At 43.1% G+C, this 20,520-nt stretch overlaps 1 protein-coding gene across 4 annotated transcripts in view; it reads left to right on the top strand.

Moving 5' to 3' along the window:
* MTCL1 (microtubule crosslinking factor 1) overlaps positions 1 to 3,791 on the top strand; it is a 238,040-nt gene extending 234,249 nt beyond the window's left edge. For 3 of the 4 annotated variants that reach the window (XM_075314532.1, XM_075314533.1, XM_075314535.1), the window contains one exon: positions 2,775 to 3,791. In XM_075314532.1, the coding sequence (XP_075170647.1) occupies positions 2,775 to 2,942 (168 nt within the window). In that variant the 3' untranslated portion in view covers positions 2,943 to 3,791. The remainder of the gene's footprint in view (positions 1 to 2,774) is intronic. The other variant, XM_075314534.1, reaches the window with a different exon arrangement.
* Positions 3,792 to 20,520: the final 16,729 nt, after the last annotated feature.

Here is a 20,520-nt window from a genome sequence, read left to right on the forward strand (position 1 = left end):
TACGTGTTTAGTATCAGTTGCCTGTGTTGGTGTTTCATGCTTTGATGGATGCCCATATTTTGAATGCCAAGAATGCCACCTCAATAATTACAGTTTCTTTTAACTGTTTCATTCTGCAATAAATATTGTTCATTACCACTGTCAAATTATTTTTTACAGTTCTTATGCATTTGTTAGCCTTATGTTATTTTGTGCTTAGTAGCTAGGCTATGATTTATCTTGTTATCCATACATTCATTTACTGTTATTCCCACCAGTCCAGTGAATGGAATGTTTCATTCGTTTTAGTATAATTAATATAATTGTTCTTATTTTTAAATGTGGGCGCTTTTAATTTTTTAATTGAAAAACAAAAACTTCTCTAGGGTTGGCCATATTAAGTATACACTTCTTTGCTCTTTTATCTTTTTTAGCACAGCAGTGTTTATATAGCTTAGTTTGCCTTATGGCAGCTGAAATCAGTCAACATAGAAATGTCATTGTAGTGTCCAAGAAGTGATTAAAGTACTCTCACCTCCCCCAGAAACCACAAAGTAAAATAATGGAGGGCTATAAAGCAGTATTTGTTTGTGTATGTTGCTACTATGCAGCCTTAGGGTACCGTCACACTTTAGCGACGCTCCAGCAATCCCACCAGCGATCTGACCTGGTCAGGATCGCTGGTGCGTCACTACATGGTCGCTGGTGAGCTGTCAATCAGGCAGATCTCACCAGCGACCAATGACCAGCCCCCAGCGACGCGTGGAAGCGATGCTGTGCTTGGTAACTAAGGTAAATATCGGGTAACCAAACGCTTGGTTACCCGATATTTACCTTAGTTACCAGCGCACACCGCTTAGCGCTGGCTCCCTGCACTCGCAGCCAGAGTACACATCGGGTTAATAAGCAAACCGCTTTGCTTATTTACCCGATGTGTACTCCGGCTACGTGTGCAGGGAGCCGACACTGGCAGCCTGAGAGCAGCGGACGCTAGTAACCAAGGTAAATTTCGGGTAGCCAAACAAAGCACTTCGCTTGGTTACCCGATATTTACCTTGGTTACAGCTTACCGCAGGCTGCTAGAAGCTAGCTCCCTGCTCCCTGCACATCAGATCGTTGCTCTCTCGCTGTTAAACACTGGGATGTGTGCTTCACAGCGGAAGAGAAATGTCCAAAAAATGAACCAGAGCAGTGTGTAACAAGCAGCGATTTCACAGCAGGGGCCAGATCACTGCTCAGTGTCACACACAGCGAGGTCGCTAATGAGGTCAGTGGTGCGTCACAAAAACCGTGACTCAGCAGCGATCTCGCTATGTGAGAAGTACCCTTAGACATGGAACAGTACATTAGCGATGTCATTAAATCTTACCATAATGATATGATTCTGCTCATTCTGTCCAGGTCTATACAGCAAAGCTTTGATAGCCTTGTGTGCCAATTTTATTGCCAGCATGATAAGTAATAAAAAAAAAATTCCCAAATAAAAAACATTTTTTAAATAAACACCTATTAAACGATGACATTAAATCTTATCATAATGATATGATTCTGCTCATTCTGTCCAGGTCTGTCCAGCAAAGCTTTGATTGCTTTGTGTGCCAGTTGTATTGCCAGTATGATAAGTAATAAAGAACTTTCCCAAATAAAAAAAAAACAAACATTTTTTTAATAAAGTATTAAAGTAATATATATGTTACTTATTATACATTAATTTTAATATATTGTTTTCTTTGACATCACAGGAAAATTAACAAGCAGTCCACATGGTTTAACTGCATCTCCAGTATTGTTGTGCCTTAACACCATTGCACCCACATGCCTTACAGAGTACCTATTACCAGTCTGTGGCTGCCCCTTTTATTTTAAGTAAATATTTAAATATTACTAACTATAATTCCTAATTCCATGTTAAACGACCCAACTTTTCAGCAAAATTTAGATCTAAACTTCAATGTTGTTGTGATTTTGGCATGCAGAGCAGGACCCAACAAACCTCCGATGGCCCTCTCACCATGAAATCGCAAGACCTGGCATGTGATTGAACGAAACCAGCGTGGCAGCATTATTTACTAAGCAGATGCAGATTAATAACAACCTTAGAGCAGGTTACGATGGATAACTGTTTAGTAAAGGATGCGGCAGCACTTTTACAGCAAGGGGTTGTGGGATCCCGCTCATCATGCCGAAATCCCACTACCCAGAAGTTCGGACTCAAATTTTTCTAGAAAGTCAGGTCCTGGTATTATAGACACTTCTGATCATTTTTGTTAAGAAATTGTGTTTAATAAAATGATCTGTCTATGGCTGTCCGCTGTTTTCTTTAATAATAAGGGAAACCACAGATTGGTGATAGGTACTTTTTAAAGAATTTAACCTCTGTGCCAAAAGGTGTTTCCATTATAATATCTGGGAGCTGCCATAGATTATTATCAACACAGGAGAGACACTTAGGGGATGTATCCAAAATATGTAGGAGTTCAGTCTCATTTCTCTATGGATCGTTGAGCAGATATACTCGCACCTTTTAGATTTGCAGCGTAGGTCTGGGATTAGCGTGGTCCCTTCAGTTTCTATAATCTGACGAGTATTGATCACACAAAATAGCTGTGCACACCTGTAAAAAAACATTTTTTTTTAGCTTTTTCTTTTTAAAATATTCTACTGCCTTAATTCACATGGCAGTTTGTTTTTCTTATTTTTGGACATATATGACAATTATTTAGCTGATAAATCCTGCCATGGTTATTGATTCTGTGATTACTATCATTATGTCTCCCTCATCTTATGGTGCAAAGGAACTGCCTTGTGCTGCGTTAGCTCCGTCCTTAGAATCTAGCTTCTCCAGACCAGAGAGACCAGCGAACCGGCGCCTGCCTTCCAGATGGGCTTCACATTCCCCGACTGCCTCCCGAGCTCCTTCTAGTAACAATCTACACGAGGAGCAGGGAACCCAGGAACCTTGAGCAGAGGGAAAGGAGAACCGACGCCATCTTGCATGAACTATCAGTCATACAACCCAGTATGTTTTAAGCCAGGTCCATACGGATATCAAAAATGGAATGACCCATGCAGTTGCTGAATGTTTGCTGTGTAATACATCTGGTTGTGTTTCTATTACGGAACATATGATGTGCCTGTATGAGATGTTCATGATGAAATTTCCATTGTTTTTTATTTACTGCAACATCAAGTTAGCAGCAGATTGACCGACGTAGGAAGAAAAATTCTGTTATCCTCAGTGCTGGCTGCCTTTAGTTGTTTTTTTTTTTTATTATTTTATTCTTGCACTGTCTACTTTGTTTTAATATGTTCCTTTATTTTTTACTATCTGTTGTTGTAGTCACTTATTATTTATACCATCAGTGTTATACCATAGGATGAGGATAGTGCTTCATATTATCTGAAGCTGTAGTAAAAGCAGAAAAGTCAATGGAATTGAAATATATTTTAGGAATCAAGGAAAAATCAGCAAAAAAAACTGTATGCAAACCAAGATGTATCACTGGATAGATGATACAGGCACTTCTGTGCATGTACATAACGTCTACCACGTACTGTACCATCCTTCATAAGAATGAATCAGAATTAACTGTTATTGTTGTGAATTTCTGTACTGTAATTTTATTGTTAGTTTTTCTTGCACTGATGACACAGGAAATTAATTTTTAAATTACTGTCCACCAGCCGTGTACGTACAAATCTCTGTGACGTTTCATGTAGAAAAGCCAAGGCGTAATGAAATGTAATGGATTGCACTGAGAGGTATGTACCAGGCCGTGCTGACATGAGAAATAAAATATTTAACATTTAGAGAGGTTTGGGTGTTGGTGTTTTTCTTTCTTTCACATCATTAAAAAGACAACACAATATACTGTATACCTGCATTATAATTTCTACTTCGGCCTATGGTCAAATGTCGCACATTGTAATTAGGTTTTATGAACCCCTTCAAGGAAATCTGTCACCAAGTTTCTGCTACCCCATTTGAGAGGAGCATGATGTAGAGACTGAGACCCTGATTCTAACAATGTATCATTTACTGTGCTGCTTGCTGCAGTTTTGATGAAATCACTGTTTTATCTGCTGCAGATTTACCACCTTTCTGAATGCTGAGCTCTGTTTAACCCCGCTCACACCACTGATTGGCAGCTTTCTGTGTACTGTGGTGGCGATGGGGTTGTAAAGAGCTCATGAATAGAGATGAGTGAACCCATGAAAATTTGGTTCTGCAGGGTTACTCAAACTTTAAATTAAGTTCTGCTTGGGACTTAAGGGTGCGCTCACAAGAGCGTATAAATCGGATCTCGAATTGCACTCGGCCCCATGTTAGACAATGCTGCAGCTTAGATCAGCGATTTTTTTTCTCAGCCCTAAACGGAGTGAGGAAAAAATCACAGCATGCTGCGATTTTCTGCGAGAGCCGTATCTCTCGCACCCATTTACTTGAAACATCTGACTGCACTCAATATGCTCCACAGGCTGACAATGGAAGAGATGGGGGGATTAACCCCTCCCTCTCCTCCACAGTGCCCGCCCTCTGCTTCGCAGCTGTGACCTGATCGCAAGATCCGGTGATAGTTGCATGACACTCGGCTCACGCTCGCAGCAGAGACTGAGCCAGGGATCATTAGCATATTGCATCCGTTACTCTCGCATCGGGTGCCATATGCTAATGTGTCTGCAGCCGATACCCCAATGGAAGTCACTGATTGGGCAGTGACCTCCTGTCACATGCAGCCAGCCATAAACAGAGCACTTCGGGTGGGCAGGGTTTTTCCATTTTTTTTTGTGCACATTACATCTGATCATGCTTTTACTACCCCCAGTGCGAGCTGTTTAGACACTGTAAGTGGCTCGCACTAGACCAAGCAAGGAGCGTACCCGAGCACAGCGATGCTTGCGCATGTGGTGTTCGTACGTAAAGCATCCGAACCCAAACTCTGGGATTTTTGTTTTTTTAAACGTCAAAACACCAAACCTCGGGTTCGCTCATCTCTACTTATTAATTTGGGGGACTACCGTATTTTTCGGACTATAAGACCCACTTTTTTCCCCCCAAATGTTGGGGGAAAGTTGGGGGTGCGTCTTATGGTCTGACTATAGGGCTGAGGCCGGGAATGAGGGTGCTGCGGTGGAGCGGGTCATCGGGGGCACGAGCAGGCTGTAGCAGCGCCTGCCGTGACCACGTGGGCCCGCTCATTACATATGCACGCCCATCCTCCCGCCCATCTCTCAGCACTGAAGCCGGCACTGACAGGTGGGCGGGAGGACGAGTGAGGACGCGCGCAGAGTAAAAACCCGGCCCGCATGATCACCCCTGGCAATTACAGCCTGGAGTGATCATGTGCGGCTGTATTCACTGCCCCCCGTGCGTCATCATCAGCGCGGGGTGCAGTGAATCAGTGTACTCACCCGTCCCCGTGTGTGGAGCCGTCCCCCTGCAGCACGCGATGTCTTCCTGTCTGTGCCGGTCAGCTGATCTGTGCTGATCAGCTGATCGGCACAGACAGGAAGACATCGCGATGCTGCAGGGGGACGGCTCCACACACACAGATCAGTGGCGCAGAGTGGAAGATGATCGGTGCTGCAGGGAGTGAGGAAAAGGTGAGTATAAACGTTTATTTTTTTTTTCTCTTCTCTGTGCTATAGGATACAGGCCATATACCAGGATGGTATATGAGCACGATGGGGGCATATAGCAGGATGGGAGTATATGAGCAGGATGGATGGGGGTATTTTATGAACAGGATGGGACTATATGAACAGGATGGGGGTATATGAACAGGATGGGGGTATTTGAACAGGATGGGGGTATTTTATGAACAGGATGGGAATATATGAACAGGATGGGGGGTATATGAACAGGATGGGGGGTATATGAACAGGATGGGGGTATATGAACAGGATGGGGGTATATGAACAGGATGGGGGTATATGAACAGGATGGGGGTATATGAACAGGATGGGGGTATATGAACAGGATGGGGGTATATGAACAGGATGGGGGTATATGAACAGGATGGGGGTATATGAACAGGATGGGGTATATAAACAGGATGGGGGTATATGAACAGGATGGGGTATATGAGCAGGATGCTGGTATATGAGCAGGATAGGGGTATATGAGCAGGATGGGGGTTTATAGCAGGATCATATACAAGGCAGGAGGATCATTACCAGGATGGGGTATCTTAGTAGAGAATTTGGGGACATTACCCCCATAACAGTGTCAGCAGCAGATCCTCGCCCCATAACAGTGTGTCATGACCACATTTTTTTGCTTAAAGTTTTATTTTCCTCCTCTAAAACCAGGGTGCATCTTATAGTCCGGTGCGTCTTAAGGCCCCTTTACACACTGAAACTTTCTAGCGATCCCAACCTGGTCGGGATCGCTACAAAGTCTCTGGTGAGCTGTCAAACAGGCAAACCTGGCCAACGACGCAACAGCGATCCGGACCTGCAGAACGACCTAGCTAGTCATTGGGGACGTTGTAAAGCAGCTTTTTGAAAGGGAAGTCGCTAACGAAGTCGCTGTAAAGTCCCCTTTACACACTAAAACTTTGCTGCACAGCGGGAAACAAAGGACCAAAGAATGGTCCTGAACGATTTGTAGCGATCACAACTTCACAGCAGGGGCCAGGTCGCTGATGTGTTTCACACACTGCAATGTCGCTGGGGAGGTCGCTATAACGTCACAAAACCGGTGACGTTACAGCGATGTCGTTTGCGATGTTGCAGTGTGTAAAGCCACCTTTATAGTCCGAAAAATACGGTACATGGCAGCAGATTTACTGGTCCTCTAGTGATAATCTCCTATTGATAAAACTGATTTTATCAAAACTATAGCAAGCAGCTCAGTAGCTGTAATTTGTCTCTACATTATGCTGCACTGGTGACAGATTCCCTTTAAAACTTTTGTCCAGGCTGGGTCAAAATGGTCTGATATAGTCTTTTGAAACACCGCAACACCCATCTTTGTGTGATATCACAGCCTATTCCGGTTATTCTACAGAACGTGACTGAGCTACAGTGGCAGATACAACCCATGTTTATGAGAAACCCCTTTCTCATTGAAGCCAATTTTGTGAAAACACATTTAATTTCACATAATGATAATGAAGAAAAAACTTGTATAAATTATTCCAGAAATTGAATATGACCATGTGGAGAGGCGTGTGGGGTAGTCTAGATTTCTAACTCTTATGTTTGGGATTTAGGATCTCCACTATTTTTTAATTCAGATCTTTTTTTATTAAACAACTAAGAATCAATACAGAGAAAATATATTGCATCTTATATGACTAGTAAAGGTGTACATTGAAAAAACATATGTTGTCTATAAATCAGGTTCTTCCTCAGTATATAAAAAAAAAAGGGGGATTCTTAGATCAGTTATAAAAATTGAGCCTACAAACAACCTGGCTCCACAGATAAACAAAAGTTTAAATTATGCAATAATACCTCAGTCTAATAGAAAAGCCTCCTCCATCAGCCGTGTCGCTCTGCATCATATTTCCATACCCGCTTTCCTCTCTCTCCTCGTTTAATTATCAATCACACCCTTCCGGCCCCTCCCACAGCGCCGCTCAAAGTCCACTCCGCCACGTAAAACACTAGTTTTAACTTTTACTCCCCAAACGTTCCATTCACTGCAAGCACAACAGTAACTGGTCCAACATTGCATCCTGCACTAGTGCCCCAGAGGGGAGACCCGGCGACTCCATCCATGGCTGCCAGATTTTGTAAAACTTTCTCAGTGTTTTTCTTTTTAAATAAACTCCCCTTTCCAATCTAATGACGTTATTTAATTTATTTTTAAGCTCTGATAACGTTGGTGATAGAGGATCTAACCAATGGTATGTCAGTATCTTCCTTGCTTGATACAGAATACGTGCTATTCCCAGGGCTGTTGGAGTGTCCGGGTCTACTCCTCCCTCCCACAGACTCAACAAACATAAACGAGGTGACGGCTGTATTGTGATGTTATGATTTATTTGGTCTATGAGTCCCAGGGTTTGTTTCCAGAAATCACCAATGTGTCCACACTCCCACATAACATGCATCAAATGGGCATCATCCTGTCCACACCTAACACATTGTGCATTTGGTCTAAGTCCCATCCTGAATAATAGGCTGGATGTTTTATATACCCTGTGGATGAGATATATTTGAGAAAGCCTTTGGCACTCAGAGACTGCCAGTTTAGGGACCTGTTCTAGAATGTCGGACCACTGGTCTTCCGTCAGGGGACCAACGTCCCGTTCCTATTTACTTTTAACAGACAGTGGGTATGTCTCCAGATGTGCAGGTAGTAATCTTTTGTATAGTTCAGAAATAAGGCCTTTAGAGGACTCAGATGTAAGCAGCATATGTAATGTTTGATTATGTATCACTGTCACCGGATTTGTCCTCCCCTGTCTTTCCAGTGCGTGCCTCAGCTGTAAATACTGATAAAAGAAGACATGCGGAAGGTGAAACTCCGTTCTCAATTGCTCAAAACTCTTAAGAATATTATTTTGTAGTACTTGTGACACTAAATGGATCCCTTTATCTTCCCATCCTCTGAACCCCAGAAATGTTTTAATTTCTGGCAAATCCGGGTTCCGCCACAGTGGCCAGAACTCCGTAGGCCTATTTATCTTCAAAAGAAACTTACCTCTGTCCCATACCCGAAATATCATAGCCAACGTGGGATATCGTGCCCCATTTATCTGTCTTTGTCTCACATCCAACTAGCAACCCGGATATTTCCATACCGATCCCTCTCTCACTATATCACCACTATTATCATACGCTCCTTCTTTGCCCCAACCCCTAAGATGAGGATCTCCACTATTAATTGAAATAGTATTAGTCCATACTGGAAATCTCTATAAAGTGGCTTAAATATGACTTGGAATTTGGTACAGTGAAGGAAATAATTATTTGATCCCTTGCTGATTTTGTAAGTTTGCCCACTGACAAACACATGAACAATCTATCATTTTAAGGGTAGGTTAATTTTAACTTTGAGAGATAGAATATCCAAAATAAAATCCAAAAAATCATATTTTATAAATCATTTACATTTATTTGCATTTTCAGAGAGTAATAAGTATTTAATCCGCTACCAACCATTAAGAGTTCTGGCTCCTACACACACTTAGACACTCCTAATCAACTCGTTACCTGCATTAAAGACAGCTGTCTTAAATTGTCACCTGTATAAAAGACTCCTGTCCACAGACTGAATTAAGCTGTCAGATTCTAACCTCTACAACATGGGCAAGACCAGAGAGCTTTCTAAGGATGATACAAGATTATAGACCTGCACAAGGCTGGAATGGGCTACAAAACCATAAGTAAGACGATGTGTGAGAAGGAGACACATGTTGGTGCAATAGTAAGAAAATTAAAAAAATACGAAATAAGTGTCAATCAACATTGATCTCAGGCTCCATACAAAATATCCAGGATCATGAGGAAGGTGAGAGATCAGCCTAAAACTACACAGGGAGAACTTGTTAATGATCTCAAGGCAGCTGGGACCACTGTCACCAAGAAAACCATTGGTAACACATTACGTTGTAATGGCTTAAAATCCTTCAGTGCCTGCAAAGTTCCACTGCTCAAGAAAGAACATGTGCAGCCGGCCGTCTGAAGTTTGCCAAGGAACACCTGGATGATTCTAAGGCTATGTGCGCACGTCGCGTAAAAACATGCAGTTACGCTGCGCTTTGTAGCGCAGCGTAACTGCATGCGTCCTGCGTCCCCTGCACAGTCTATGGAGATTGTGCAGGGGCTGTGCGCACGTGGCGTTTAAGAGCGCAGCGCTTCGGCTACTGCCGAAGCGCTGCGCAAAAAGAAGTGACATGTCACTTCTTTCCTGCGCTTTGCCGGCAGCTCCTGCTCTGTCTATGGCAGGAGCTGCAGGCAGAGCGCATGGAATCGGCGCTCACTACGGACATTTCTGCAGCGATCTAAAGCGCACATGTGCTCTTCAGATCGCTGCAGAAATTTCTGCAGGGCTTATACGCAACGTGCGCACATAGCCTAAGAGTGATTGGGAGAAGGTGCTGTAGTCAGATGAGACAAATATTGAACTCTTTGGCCTTAACTCAACTCGCCGTGTTTGGGGGAAGAGAAATGCTGCCTATGACCCAAAGAACAAAGTTCCCACTGTCATGCATGGAGGTGGAAACATTATGTTTTGGGGTGTTTCTCTGCTAAGGGCGCAAGACTACTTTACCGTATCAATGGGACAATGGATGCAGCCATGTACCGTAAAATCCTGAGTGACAACCTCCTTCCCTCCGCCAGGACATTAACCCCTTCAGCCCCGGGGCACTTTCCGTTTTTGCATTTTTGTTTTTTGCTCCCCTTCTTCCGAGAGCCGTAACTTTTTTATTTTTCCGTTAATCTTGCTATATGAGGGCTTGTTTTTTGCGGGACAAGTTATACTTTTAAATGAAACCATAAGTTTTACCATATGGTGTACTGGAAAACAGCCAAAAAATTCCAAGTGGGAAAAACTGCAAAAAAGTGTGATGGCACAAGTTTTTGGGATGTTTTATTCACCGTGTTCACTAAATGGTAAAACGGATGTGTGGTTATGATGCCTGAGGTCGGTGCGAGTTTGTAGACACCAAACATGTATAGGTTTACTTGTTTCTAAGGGGTTAAAAAAAATTCAGAAGTTTGTCCAATAAAGTGGTGTACGCTTTGCGCCATTTTCCGAAACCCGTAGCGTTCTTATTTTTTGGGATCTATGGCTCAGTGACGACTTATTTTTTGTGTCTCGAGCTGACGTTTCTAATTGTACCATTTTTGCGCAGATGCTATGATTTGATCGCCTGTTATTGCATTTTGCGTAAAACTTGCGGCGAACAAAAAACGTAATTTTGGCGTTTGGAAATTTTTTGCCACTACGCCGTTTACCAATCAGATTAATTGACTTTCTATTTTGATAGATCGGGCATTTCTGAACGCAGCGATACCAAATATGTGTATATTTATTTATTTTTTAACCCTTTAATTTTCAATGGGGGGAAAGGGGGGTGATTTGAACTTTTAGGGGGTTTTTTTTGTTTTTTTATTTTTTAAAACTTTTTTTTACTTTTTTTCTTTTATTTTACTAGTCCCCCTAGGGGGCTATAGCGATCAGCAATCTGATCTCTATTATCTATCTGCTGATCACAGCTATACAGCTGTAAACAGCAGATTCAGTCACTTTTGTTTTCATCCTGCTCCTGGCTGGGTGAAAACGAAAGTAAAACGTCATAGCTGCAGGCGTCATCACATGACCCTGTGCTACGATGGCAACCCCCGAAAGTCACATGATCACTCACGTGACTTCCGGTGGGGGCGGCGGTAAGTAAAAAACATGGCCACGCGCATATACATCTCGCTGCTAGACTTTGGCAGCGAGATGTAAGGGGTTAATGTTCCGGGTGGAATGCGATTCCACTCGGAACATGTAGGCACACATGTCAGCTGTTGATAACAGCTGATATGTGCGCCGATCCCCGCCGCCTGCCCGCGGCAGGGGGCGGGGCTTAACGGGACACGCTCCATGACGGATATATCCGTCCATGGTCGTGAAGGGGTTAAGGGTATGTTCTGCTTTCTGATTTGACAACAAAACTGCACCCTCTGGCAGATTTTTGACAAATGTAAACACTGCATTTGACAAAAAACGCGTTCAAAACGCATGCATTTTGACTGTGTTTTTACTGCGTTTTCTTTGCATTTTGGCTGCGTTTTGGACAGTGCATTTTCACATTGACAAGTCAATGGATAGAAAATGTTAACAAAACGCAATGAACATGCTGCTTTTTTTGTCAAAGATTTTGACAAATGTTTGTCAAACAAAACGTTGACAAAAACACTGCAACATTCTCATGGACATTATGATTTCTCATAGACTTTGCCGGGGAAGCAAAAGCATGCAGTTTTTCATTAACACAGTGAAGTTTAAAATGCGACCAAAAAGCAAGAAAAAATGCAACGTGCGCACATAGCCTTAAAATGGGTCGTGGCTGGATTTTCCAGCACAACATTGACCCAAAACATCCAGCCAAGGCAACAAAGGAGTGGCTCAAAAGGAAGCACATTAAGGTCATGGAGTGGCCTAGCCAGTCTGCAGACCTTAATCCCATAGAAAATTTGTAGAGGTAGCTGAAGCTCCAAGTTGCCAAGCTACAGCCTCAAAATCTTAATGATTTAGAGGTGATCTGCAAAGAGGAGTGGCCCAAAATTCCTCCTGACATGTGTGCAAACCTCATCATCAACTACAACAAACTTCTGACTGCTGTGCTTGCCAACAAGGGTTTTGCCACCAAGTATTAAGTCTTGTTTGCAGAGGGATCAAATACTTATTTCTCTCTGCAAAATGCTAATAAATTTAAGTAACTTATACAATGTGATTTTTTGCATTTTATTTTGGATATTCTGTCTCTCACTGTTAGAATTAACCTAAAAAATTAAAATTATAGACTGTTCATGTCTTTGTCAGTGGGCAAACTAACAAAATCAGCAAGGGATCAAATAATTATTTCCATCACTGTATAAGTGAGAGATGACAGAATATTGGGTTAGTACTATAAAGTAATTGAATAAAATCTTAACTCTATGGGAAGCACACAGTTAATAATTGTGATAACTACTCATTTGTTCTCAATTGACAAAGGATGAAGCAGATTATATAATCAAAATGACGAAAACTATGGCAGAGTCTGACCAACCCCATTATAAATCATTGGGGCCTGGTGGTATTAGTCATGGAATTAAACCAGCGATGCATGGAAATAGAAAACAGTGTGAAAGTGGGAACAGAGACTCACTTATGAGCTTTATCATTAATTTTTATTTCCAATTTGTGTGTGGTTGTTTTCCAGAGTAACTGCTGTCTCATTCACACTAGTGGCGGACATCCCCGCCTGTACAGCAGCACAGGGGTCGGGGGAGTGAAGTAAGGTCAGGAAAGCTGGCCTGTGTCGATGTGAACGGCACTGCCATACTGTGTTTTTCCACAGGACTTTGCTGTGTTTGGATTCGCAGTTCATCCTCAGGGCTCGCTCACACCACCGTATGACTGATTAGTGCTATCCAATGTTTTATCAGATACACACGTGGTCAAAATTGTTGGTACCCCTCGTTTAATGAAAGAAAACCCCACAATGGTCACAGAAATAACTTAAATCTGACAAAAGTAATAATAAATAAGAAACCTATGAAAATGAACAAATGAAAGTCAGACATTGATTTTCAACTATGCTTCCACAGAATTTAAAAAAAAACAAAACTCATGAAACAGGCCTGGACAGAAATGATGGTACCCCTGAAAATAATGTGAAAAAAGGGACATGTTACATCAAGGTGTGTCCACTAATTAGCATCACAGGTGTCTACAATCTTGTAATCAGTCAGTGGGCCTGTATATAGGGCTACAGATGCTCACTGTGCTGTGACTACAGTTGCACATATTATTCAGAAATGTAAGATGCATGGGACTGTAGCCAACCTCCCTGGACGTGGCCGCAGGAGGTAAATTGATCACAAATCAAAGAGACGGATAATACGAATGGTAACAAAAAGCCAAGAAAAACGTCTAAGGAGATTAAAGGTGAACTTCAAGCTCAAGGAACATCAGTGTCAGATAGCACCATCAGTCGTTGTTTGATCCAAAGTGGACTTCATGGGGGACGACTAAGGAGGACACCATTGTTAAAAAAATCATAAAAAAGCCAGACTGGAATTTGCCAAACTACATGTTGACGAGCCACAAAGCTTCTGGGAGAATGTCCTATGGACAGATAAGACATAAATGGAACTTTTTGGCAAGGCACATGAGCTCCATTTTCACAGACTGAAAAATGAAGCATTTCAAGAAAAGAACACTGTCTCTACTGTGAAAAATGGAAGAGGCTCTGTTATGTTCTGGGGCTGCATATGGCACAGGGCGTCTTGAATCTGTGCAGGGAACAATGACATCTCAAGACTATCAGAGGATTCTAGAGAGAAATGTGCTGCCCAGTGTCAGAAAACTTGGTCTCAGTCACAGGTCATGGGTCTTGCAACAGGATAATGACACAAAACACACAGCTAAAAATACCCAAGAATGGCTAAGAGGAAAACATTGGACTATTCTTAAGTGGCCTTCTATGAGCCCTGACCTAAATCCTATTGATCATCTTTGGAAAGAGCTGAAACATGCCATCAGGAAAAGGCAACCTTCAAACACAAGACAACTGGAGCAGTTTGCTCTCGAGGAGTGGCCAAAATACTTGTCGAGGGTACAGAAGTCTCATTGACAGTTACAAGAATTGTTTAATTGCGGTGATTGCCTCAAAAGGTTGTGCAACAAAATATTAAGTTGAGGAGGGCGCCATCATTTCTGTCAAGACATATTTCAGGACTTTTTATTTAATTTTTTTTTTTAATTCTGTGGAAGCAGAAAAGCAATGTCTGACTTTCACTTGTTCATTTTCATACATTTTTAATTCATTATTAATGTTGTCAGATTCAAGTTATTTCTGTGATGGGGGCGTGGCCTGCACGCTGATGGCGAGGGCTGCTTGAAGGAGAGCTCTGTGCTGACAGCAGGATAAACTGGCTCTTATCAGCTCACAGATAACAGGATTACCAGCTACAGGAGGTGTGAGTAACCCCAGCCCCCAGCTATGCCTAAGGGGAGACCTAAAAAAACTGGCACTCCAGCCAAACTGACAGACTTCTACCCCCTGGATAGGGATCTCTCCTCACCAAGCAAGATGGCGCTGGCTTCCCACTCAGCTTCTTCCCACTCCTCACAAGGAGATACAGGCTGCTTGAGAGGCTGCACAGGCATTCCTCTGACAGAGGAAACAATGCAATCTCTGCTGAAAACGCTGAGGGCTTCCCTGCAGGCTGATCTCAGAGAAATAGTAAGAGAGCTGAAGGAAGAGATCAGGTCTCTAGGTGATCGCACAGAGCATGTAGAAACTAAAATGGCTGAATTTGCAACATCACATAACAATCTGATAGATGCTAACACAGCTTTGGAAAAGGAGGTGGAGGCACTAAAACTTAAAATCAGTGATATAGAGGACAGATCCCGAAGAAATAACCTAAAAATCAGAGGGATTCCCTCATCAGTAGCAGATAAAGACCTCCAGGAATACTTCCACAAGTTTCTGCAGCTTATACTCCCTGGATGGGACACCAGAGACCTGATAGTGGACAGGATTCATAGAGTCCCTAAATCCAAAGGCATAGATCCAGCTCTGCCTAAAGATGTCCTGGCTAGACTTCATTTCTATAAAACAAAAGAAGCTGTGCTGCACACACTGAGGGGAAGTCCAGCCCTGCCAGACACTTTCATGGGACTAAAAATCTTCCCAGATCTTTCTGCTGCAACTCTTAATAAAAGAAGAGAATTTGCCCACCTTTCTAAACTCCTTAGAGATCAAGACATCAAGTACAAGTGGGGTTTTCCGGTGAAGATGATAATTTTCAAAGATGGAGGCACTCACATATGTCATACTCCTTCTCAGCTGGGCAAATTGCTGGATGACTGGGGAATAGCCCACCCACCAAACCCTGGTGGGCAGGAGAATCATAGAGGCCCTCCAGACAGGATTAACCCTGAATGGTCAGTAGCTTAGCTGGGACTCCTTCCTGCTTATGGCACCTGCTGTCCCTGCTCCTGTGACACGGGATGTCACGTAGCCCCCCCTGATGTTCTCGCCTATGGCGAGCGGTTATACACCGGGCACCCTACTCGGGGCAAACCGGTGTTGTTGGAATTTTTTTGTTTTTGTTCCTCTTCTCACAAATGTTCCTTAATTTTTTCTGGAAATTTCTCTCAATTCCTTGCTGGTCTAGCCCCTCTCATCCCTGATGGCGTTCCTAGGAATTCAAACCCCCCTGCGGCTCCAATATGAGAATTAAGATATTGTCTATTAATGTGAACGGACTCAACTCCCCAGCAAAAAGGTCAATGATGTGGAGAGAGGTGAAGGCATCTAACTGTGATATAGCGTGCATTCAGGACACCCACCTTCTTTCCACAGATAATAAACGGCTACTTCATCCAAGGTTCCAACACACCTTTTTTGCTAATGACTCAAAAAAAAGAGGAGGAGTGGCCATTTTAATAAAGAATTCAGTGGCCTTTAAATTGATAAATGTCAGTTATGGAGCGGATGGAAGATATATTATTTTGTCTTGTTATATCAACAGCGTCCCTTATACCTTGGCAACGGTCTACTCCCCAAATTCATCACAATTGACCTTTGCTAGGAAATTTTTCCAAGCATTCAAAGATACTGCCACAGGGGCGGAAATCATCTGTGGAGACTTTAATATACCTGTAATACGCTCCATGGATTGCTCCAACACCAGCATCCCACATGCTAAGGAACTTAAGCATCTCATCAATGAATTCCATTTTCATGACATCTGGAGATATTTGCACGCATCAGAAAGAGACTATACATTCTTCTCTTCCAGGCATCGCTCATACAGTAGAATTGATTTTTTTTTGGTCGACAGCAAATCTATAAGTAATTGTGTGGCAGCTGATATTGGTTTAATTACTTGGACAGATCATGCGCCGATCTCTTTGTCTGTTCAGGGTAGCTTTAATGTTCAAAATTCCCCTAGGTGGAGACTGAATACCAGCTTGCTTGGTAGGCAGAAGGTACATGATGAAGTAGAGTCAGTGTTAACAGAATATTTTAAACTTAATAATAATGGGGAAATTTCTGACGAGACCCTGTGGGCTGCTCATAAAGCCGTAGTCAGAGGGCAGCTCATAAAAATAGCCTCCATCCAAAAAAGGAAAAAAGACGCAGATATTAAATATATATTAACCCGTATTCATCACCTTGAATCCCTGAATAAAGCCAAAGCATCCCCTAACTTGACTAAAGAAATTGTAACCCATAGATTCCAATTAAGATCCCTACTCCTGCAAAAATACGAACATAATCTTAAAAAAAATAGATCGACATTTTATGCTATGGGGGATAGAGCGGGGTCCTTATTGGCAAGAAGGACGAAAAAACGTGAGATCCAATCTAAAATAGAATTCCTGAGGGACCCAAACGGAACAATCACTAGACATCCCATTGAAATAGCAGAAGCATTTGCGAAATACTATGAGGCCCTGTATAATCTAAAATATGATTCCAATATGTCACAGCCGACTCAAGTGGATATACAGGGTTTCCTAGACACCCTGGATCTTCCCCGGGTCTCAGATGAGCAATTAGAGGAACTTAATCTTCCCTTTACTACACATGAAATCCTAGGTGCCATCAAAATGACTAAGTCTAACTATGCCCCGGGCCCCGATGGGCTGCCATACGAATATTACAAACAATTTACATCCACTCTGTCCCCCTTTATGTCAAAAACCTTCAATTTTTGGCAAAATAAAGGGTCAATTTCCCCAGACAACTTAGAAGCGATAATTATCACGCTACCCAAGCCAGGGAAACCTGCAGACACCCCGGGTAATTTTAGGCCCATTTCACTCCTAAATTGTGATGTTAAAATTTATGCCAAACTAGTGGCAGATAGACTTCATAAAGTGATCCCGACCTTAGTGGCTCCAGACCAAGTTGGGTTTGTGACAGGCAGGCAATCTAAGGATGGCACCAGACGGATGCTTGACTTGATTGGACTGGTGGAGATATCGGGTGAACCCAGTGCATTCCTGTCTCTTGATGCTGAAAAAGCCTTTGACAGGGTGCACTGGGGATACCTGGAGAGAGTTCTAACAAAATTCGGGTTCCTGGGGAAAATCAAGTCATCCATTCTAGCCCTCTACTGTTACCCAAATGCGTCAGTGTTGGCATCGGGGTTTCTGTCATCTAAATTTCAAATAAGTAATGGCACCCGCCAGGGGTGTCCACTGTCTCCCGCTATTTTTGCTTTAGTGGTAGAACCTCTGGCGGAAGCTATACGAAAAAACATAGCCATTTCTGGTATAAGAGTTGGGGAATTTGAACATAAACTTGGTTTATACGCAGACGATGTGATAATTTCCTGTTCTAACCTTGCAGTGTCGATTCCAGCAGTGGTGAACACATTATCAAACTTTTCTAAAGTGTCATATTATAAGCTTAATGCGGCAAAGTCTTTGATACTGCCGTTTAATGTACCGGTGGAGGCCAGGAGTGCGCTGGAGGGGGCCTTTCAATTCAAATGGTGCGACAGGGGGATACCTTATTTGGGTATTAAGCTGACACCATCGCAGATGTTAATTAAAGAAAATTTGGAACCTCTGATCCAAAATTTAGAAAAGGAATTGGGAAGGTATGAAAAAATATCATTGTCCTGGATGGCCAGGATACAGTCCTTTAAAATGGTTTTCTTACCCAAAATATTGTATGTGCTCAGATGCCTTCCCATCAAAATTTCTCACAAAACCCTGATGAAACTTCAATCATTGACTAACAAATTTGTCTGGGGTAATAAAAGGGCTAGGGTCGCAGGTAAAGTGTTATACCCCCCATATGACTTAGGGGGATTGGGCACCCCAAACATAACGGCATATTATAAAGCCTTACTAATTGAATCACTAAAGCAGGGGTCAGGAACCTTTTTGGCTAAGAGAGCCGTAAACGCCACATATTTTGAAATATAATTCCGCGAGAGCCGTACAATATGTTTAAAGGGCCATTGACAGATCAATCGCTCCAATGTTCACTTAGTACAGCAAGGAATGCTCCTCCCTGCTGTATAAAGCCACAACTGGACTGAAACAATGGTAATTAGCAGTAAAAAAATCAAATAAATAACTTACATTGTGAACTTGCGATGCATGACATCAGTCCAGGCAAGGAGAGTGGGGGGGGTGGGTAGTGGTCGTGGCACGGGGGGGGGGGAGACAGGGGTTGTGTTTGGTGAAGGTAGCAGCAGCGGCGGGGGGAAGGGCGCTGGTACTCACACAGGCCGAGCGGGTGACAGGGGGAAAGTGCAGCGCACAGCATAAGCTGTGAGCTGCACAAATATGGCACCAATCTCCTCTCTCTGTTGTGATCTGGATAGCCCAGGCGGCGCGTTCAGGTCACAGCAGGGAGCTTTCCTGTATTAAGTACAGGTCGCAGTCCGGGTACAGGGCGCTGCCATAAAGGAGTTGAGGTGAGTAACTATTGTTACAAACACCAAATCCAGCATGGCAGCCCCCAGTGTTTCAGTAACACTAGAATTAAATAAAAACTAAATAAACAGTGAGTTTAATTTTGTATTAAAAATACTTGATTTCATAATCACTATTATTAATACAAAAATAAAAAATGCAACACCTTACCTTTAATCCTAATGCTCACCAGGGGGAGAGGCGCTGGTGGTGGTGGTGGAGAGGCTCAGGAAGGTCACAGGAGGAAGAGTGATGCTGCGAGCTCGGAGGAGGGGGTGCTGCTGCTCAGGAGGGTCAGCAATGCTGTGGCTCGGGGGTGTAGCCATGGGTGCATTTGAATCCCCCGGGTATGGCTTACCAGGGCGGTGGTGGTGGAGCAGAGTCACAGGATGCACTCGGGGGTGTTGCAGAGGCCGCCATTGATCTGTGGGCAGGGGGTCTGCGGAGGTGTCACAACACAGGGTGTCTCTGTGGCAAGTGCATTGAGCTGACTGCCGGCTCCATTGAATCACCCAGGTTTGACAAGATGGACGTCAAGAAAATGATCGCGGAGATGGCGCGTGCGCAGATATGATTCCACGGCCATTTTCTTGAAGCTCATCGCATGAACCGTGGGTGATGCAATTGAGTCGGCAGTCAGCTCAATGCACCCACCGCCGAGACACCCTCGCAGCCCGCCTGCCCGCAGATTAATGCTGCCCACTGCGACACCGCCGAGCGCGTCCTGTGAGCCTGTCTCCTATGAGCCCGCTCGACCATCGCCACTTTCATAAGCCATATCTGTTTTGTAAGATACACCCCCATTTTACCGCCAGTTTTGAGGGAAAAAAGTGCATCTTAGAAAACGAAAAATATGGTAAATGAGAATCCTGAAGTATTGTAAACATGTTCAGGATCTTTTCCTTGCACTTTGTATTGTAGAAAAAAAACTGCAGCATGTCAATTCTTTCTGTGTTTTTGCTACGTTTTCCCCATTAAAAGTAATGAAAATAAAATGCAAGCAAAAATACTCATAATGCATCAAATTGTGGCAAAAAGCCTTGGTTTTGCTGCAGCATTTCTCCTGGCAGTAGATGCAGACTTGGTGCAGAAATTTCTGCAACCAAATCTTCATCTTGTGCACAGATTCCAGATTTGGAATCCAGATTTCAAACTGTTCCTGGCAGTTTGGCGAATCTTTACAAAGATAATATAATGCAAAAAGGGCCAGATGCAGTTTTCTGTATAGCTTACTGTTAACCCTGTCCAGCACATGGCTGCCTGCACATTACTAAATAAGCTAAGGCTGGTTTCACACTACGTCTTTTTAACATCCGTTGAAAACGTTATTTTAGCGGAAGTACGGATCCTGCTTTTACAGCAAATAACGTATGCAAACGCATCTGTTATTTTGCAGGATCCTGCACTGGATGTTTAGGGGCGGGCATTGGAGT

The sequence above is a fragment of the Anomaloglossus baeobatrachus genome, chromosome 6, assembly GCF_048569485.1.
Source record: "Anomaloglossus baeobatrachus isolate aAnoBae1 chromosome 6, aAnoBae1.hap1, whole genome shotgun sequence".
Classification (NCBI taxonomy): domain Eukaryota; kingdom Metazoa; phylum Chordata; class Amphibia; order Anura; family Aromobatidae; genus Anomaloglossus; species Anomaloglossus baeobatrachus.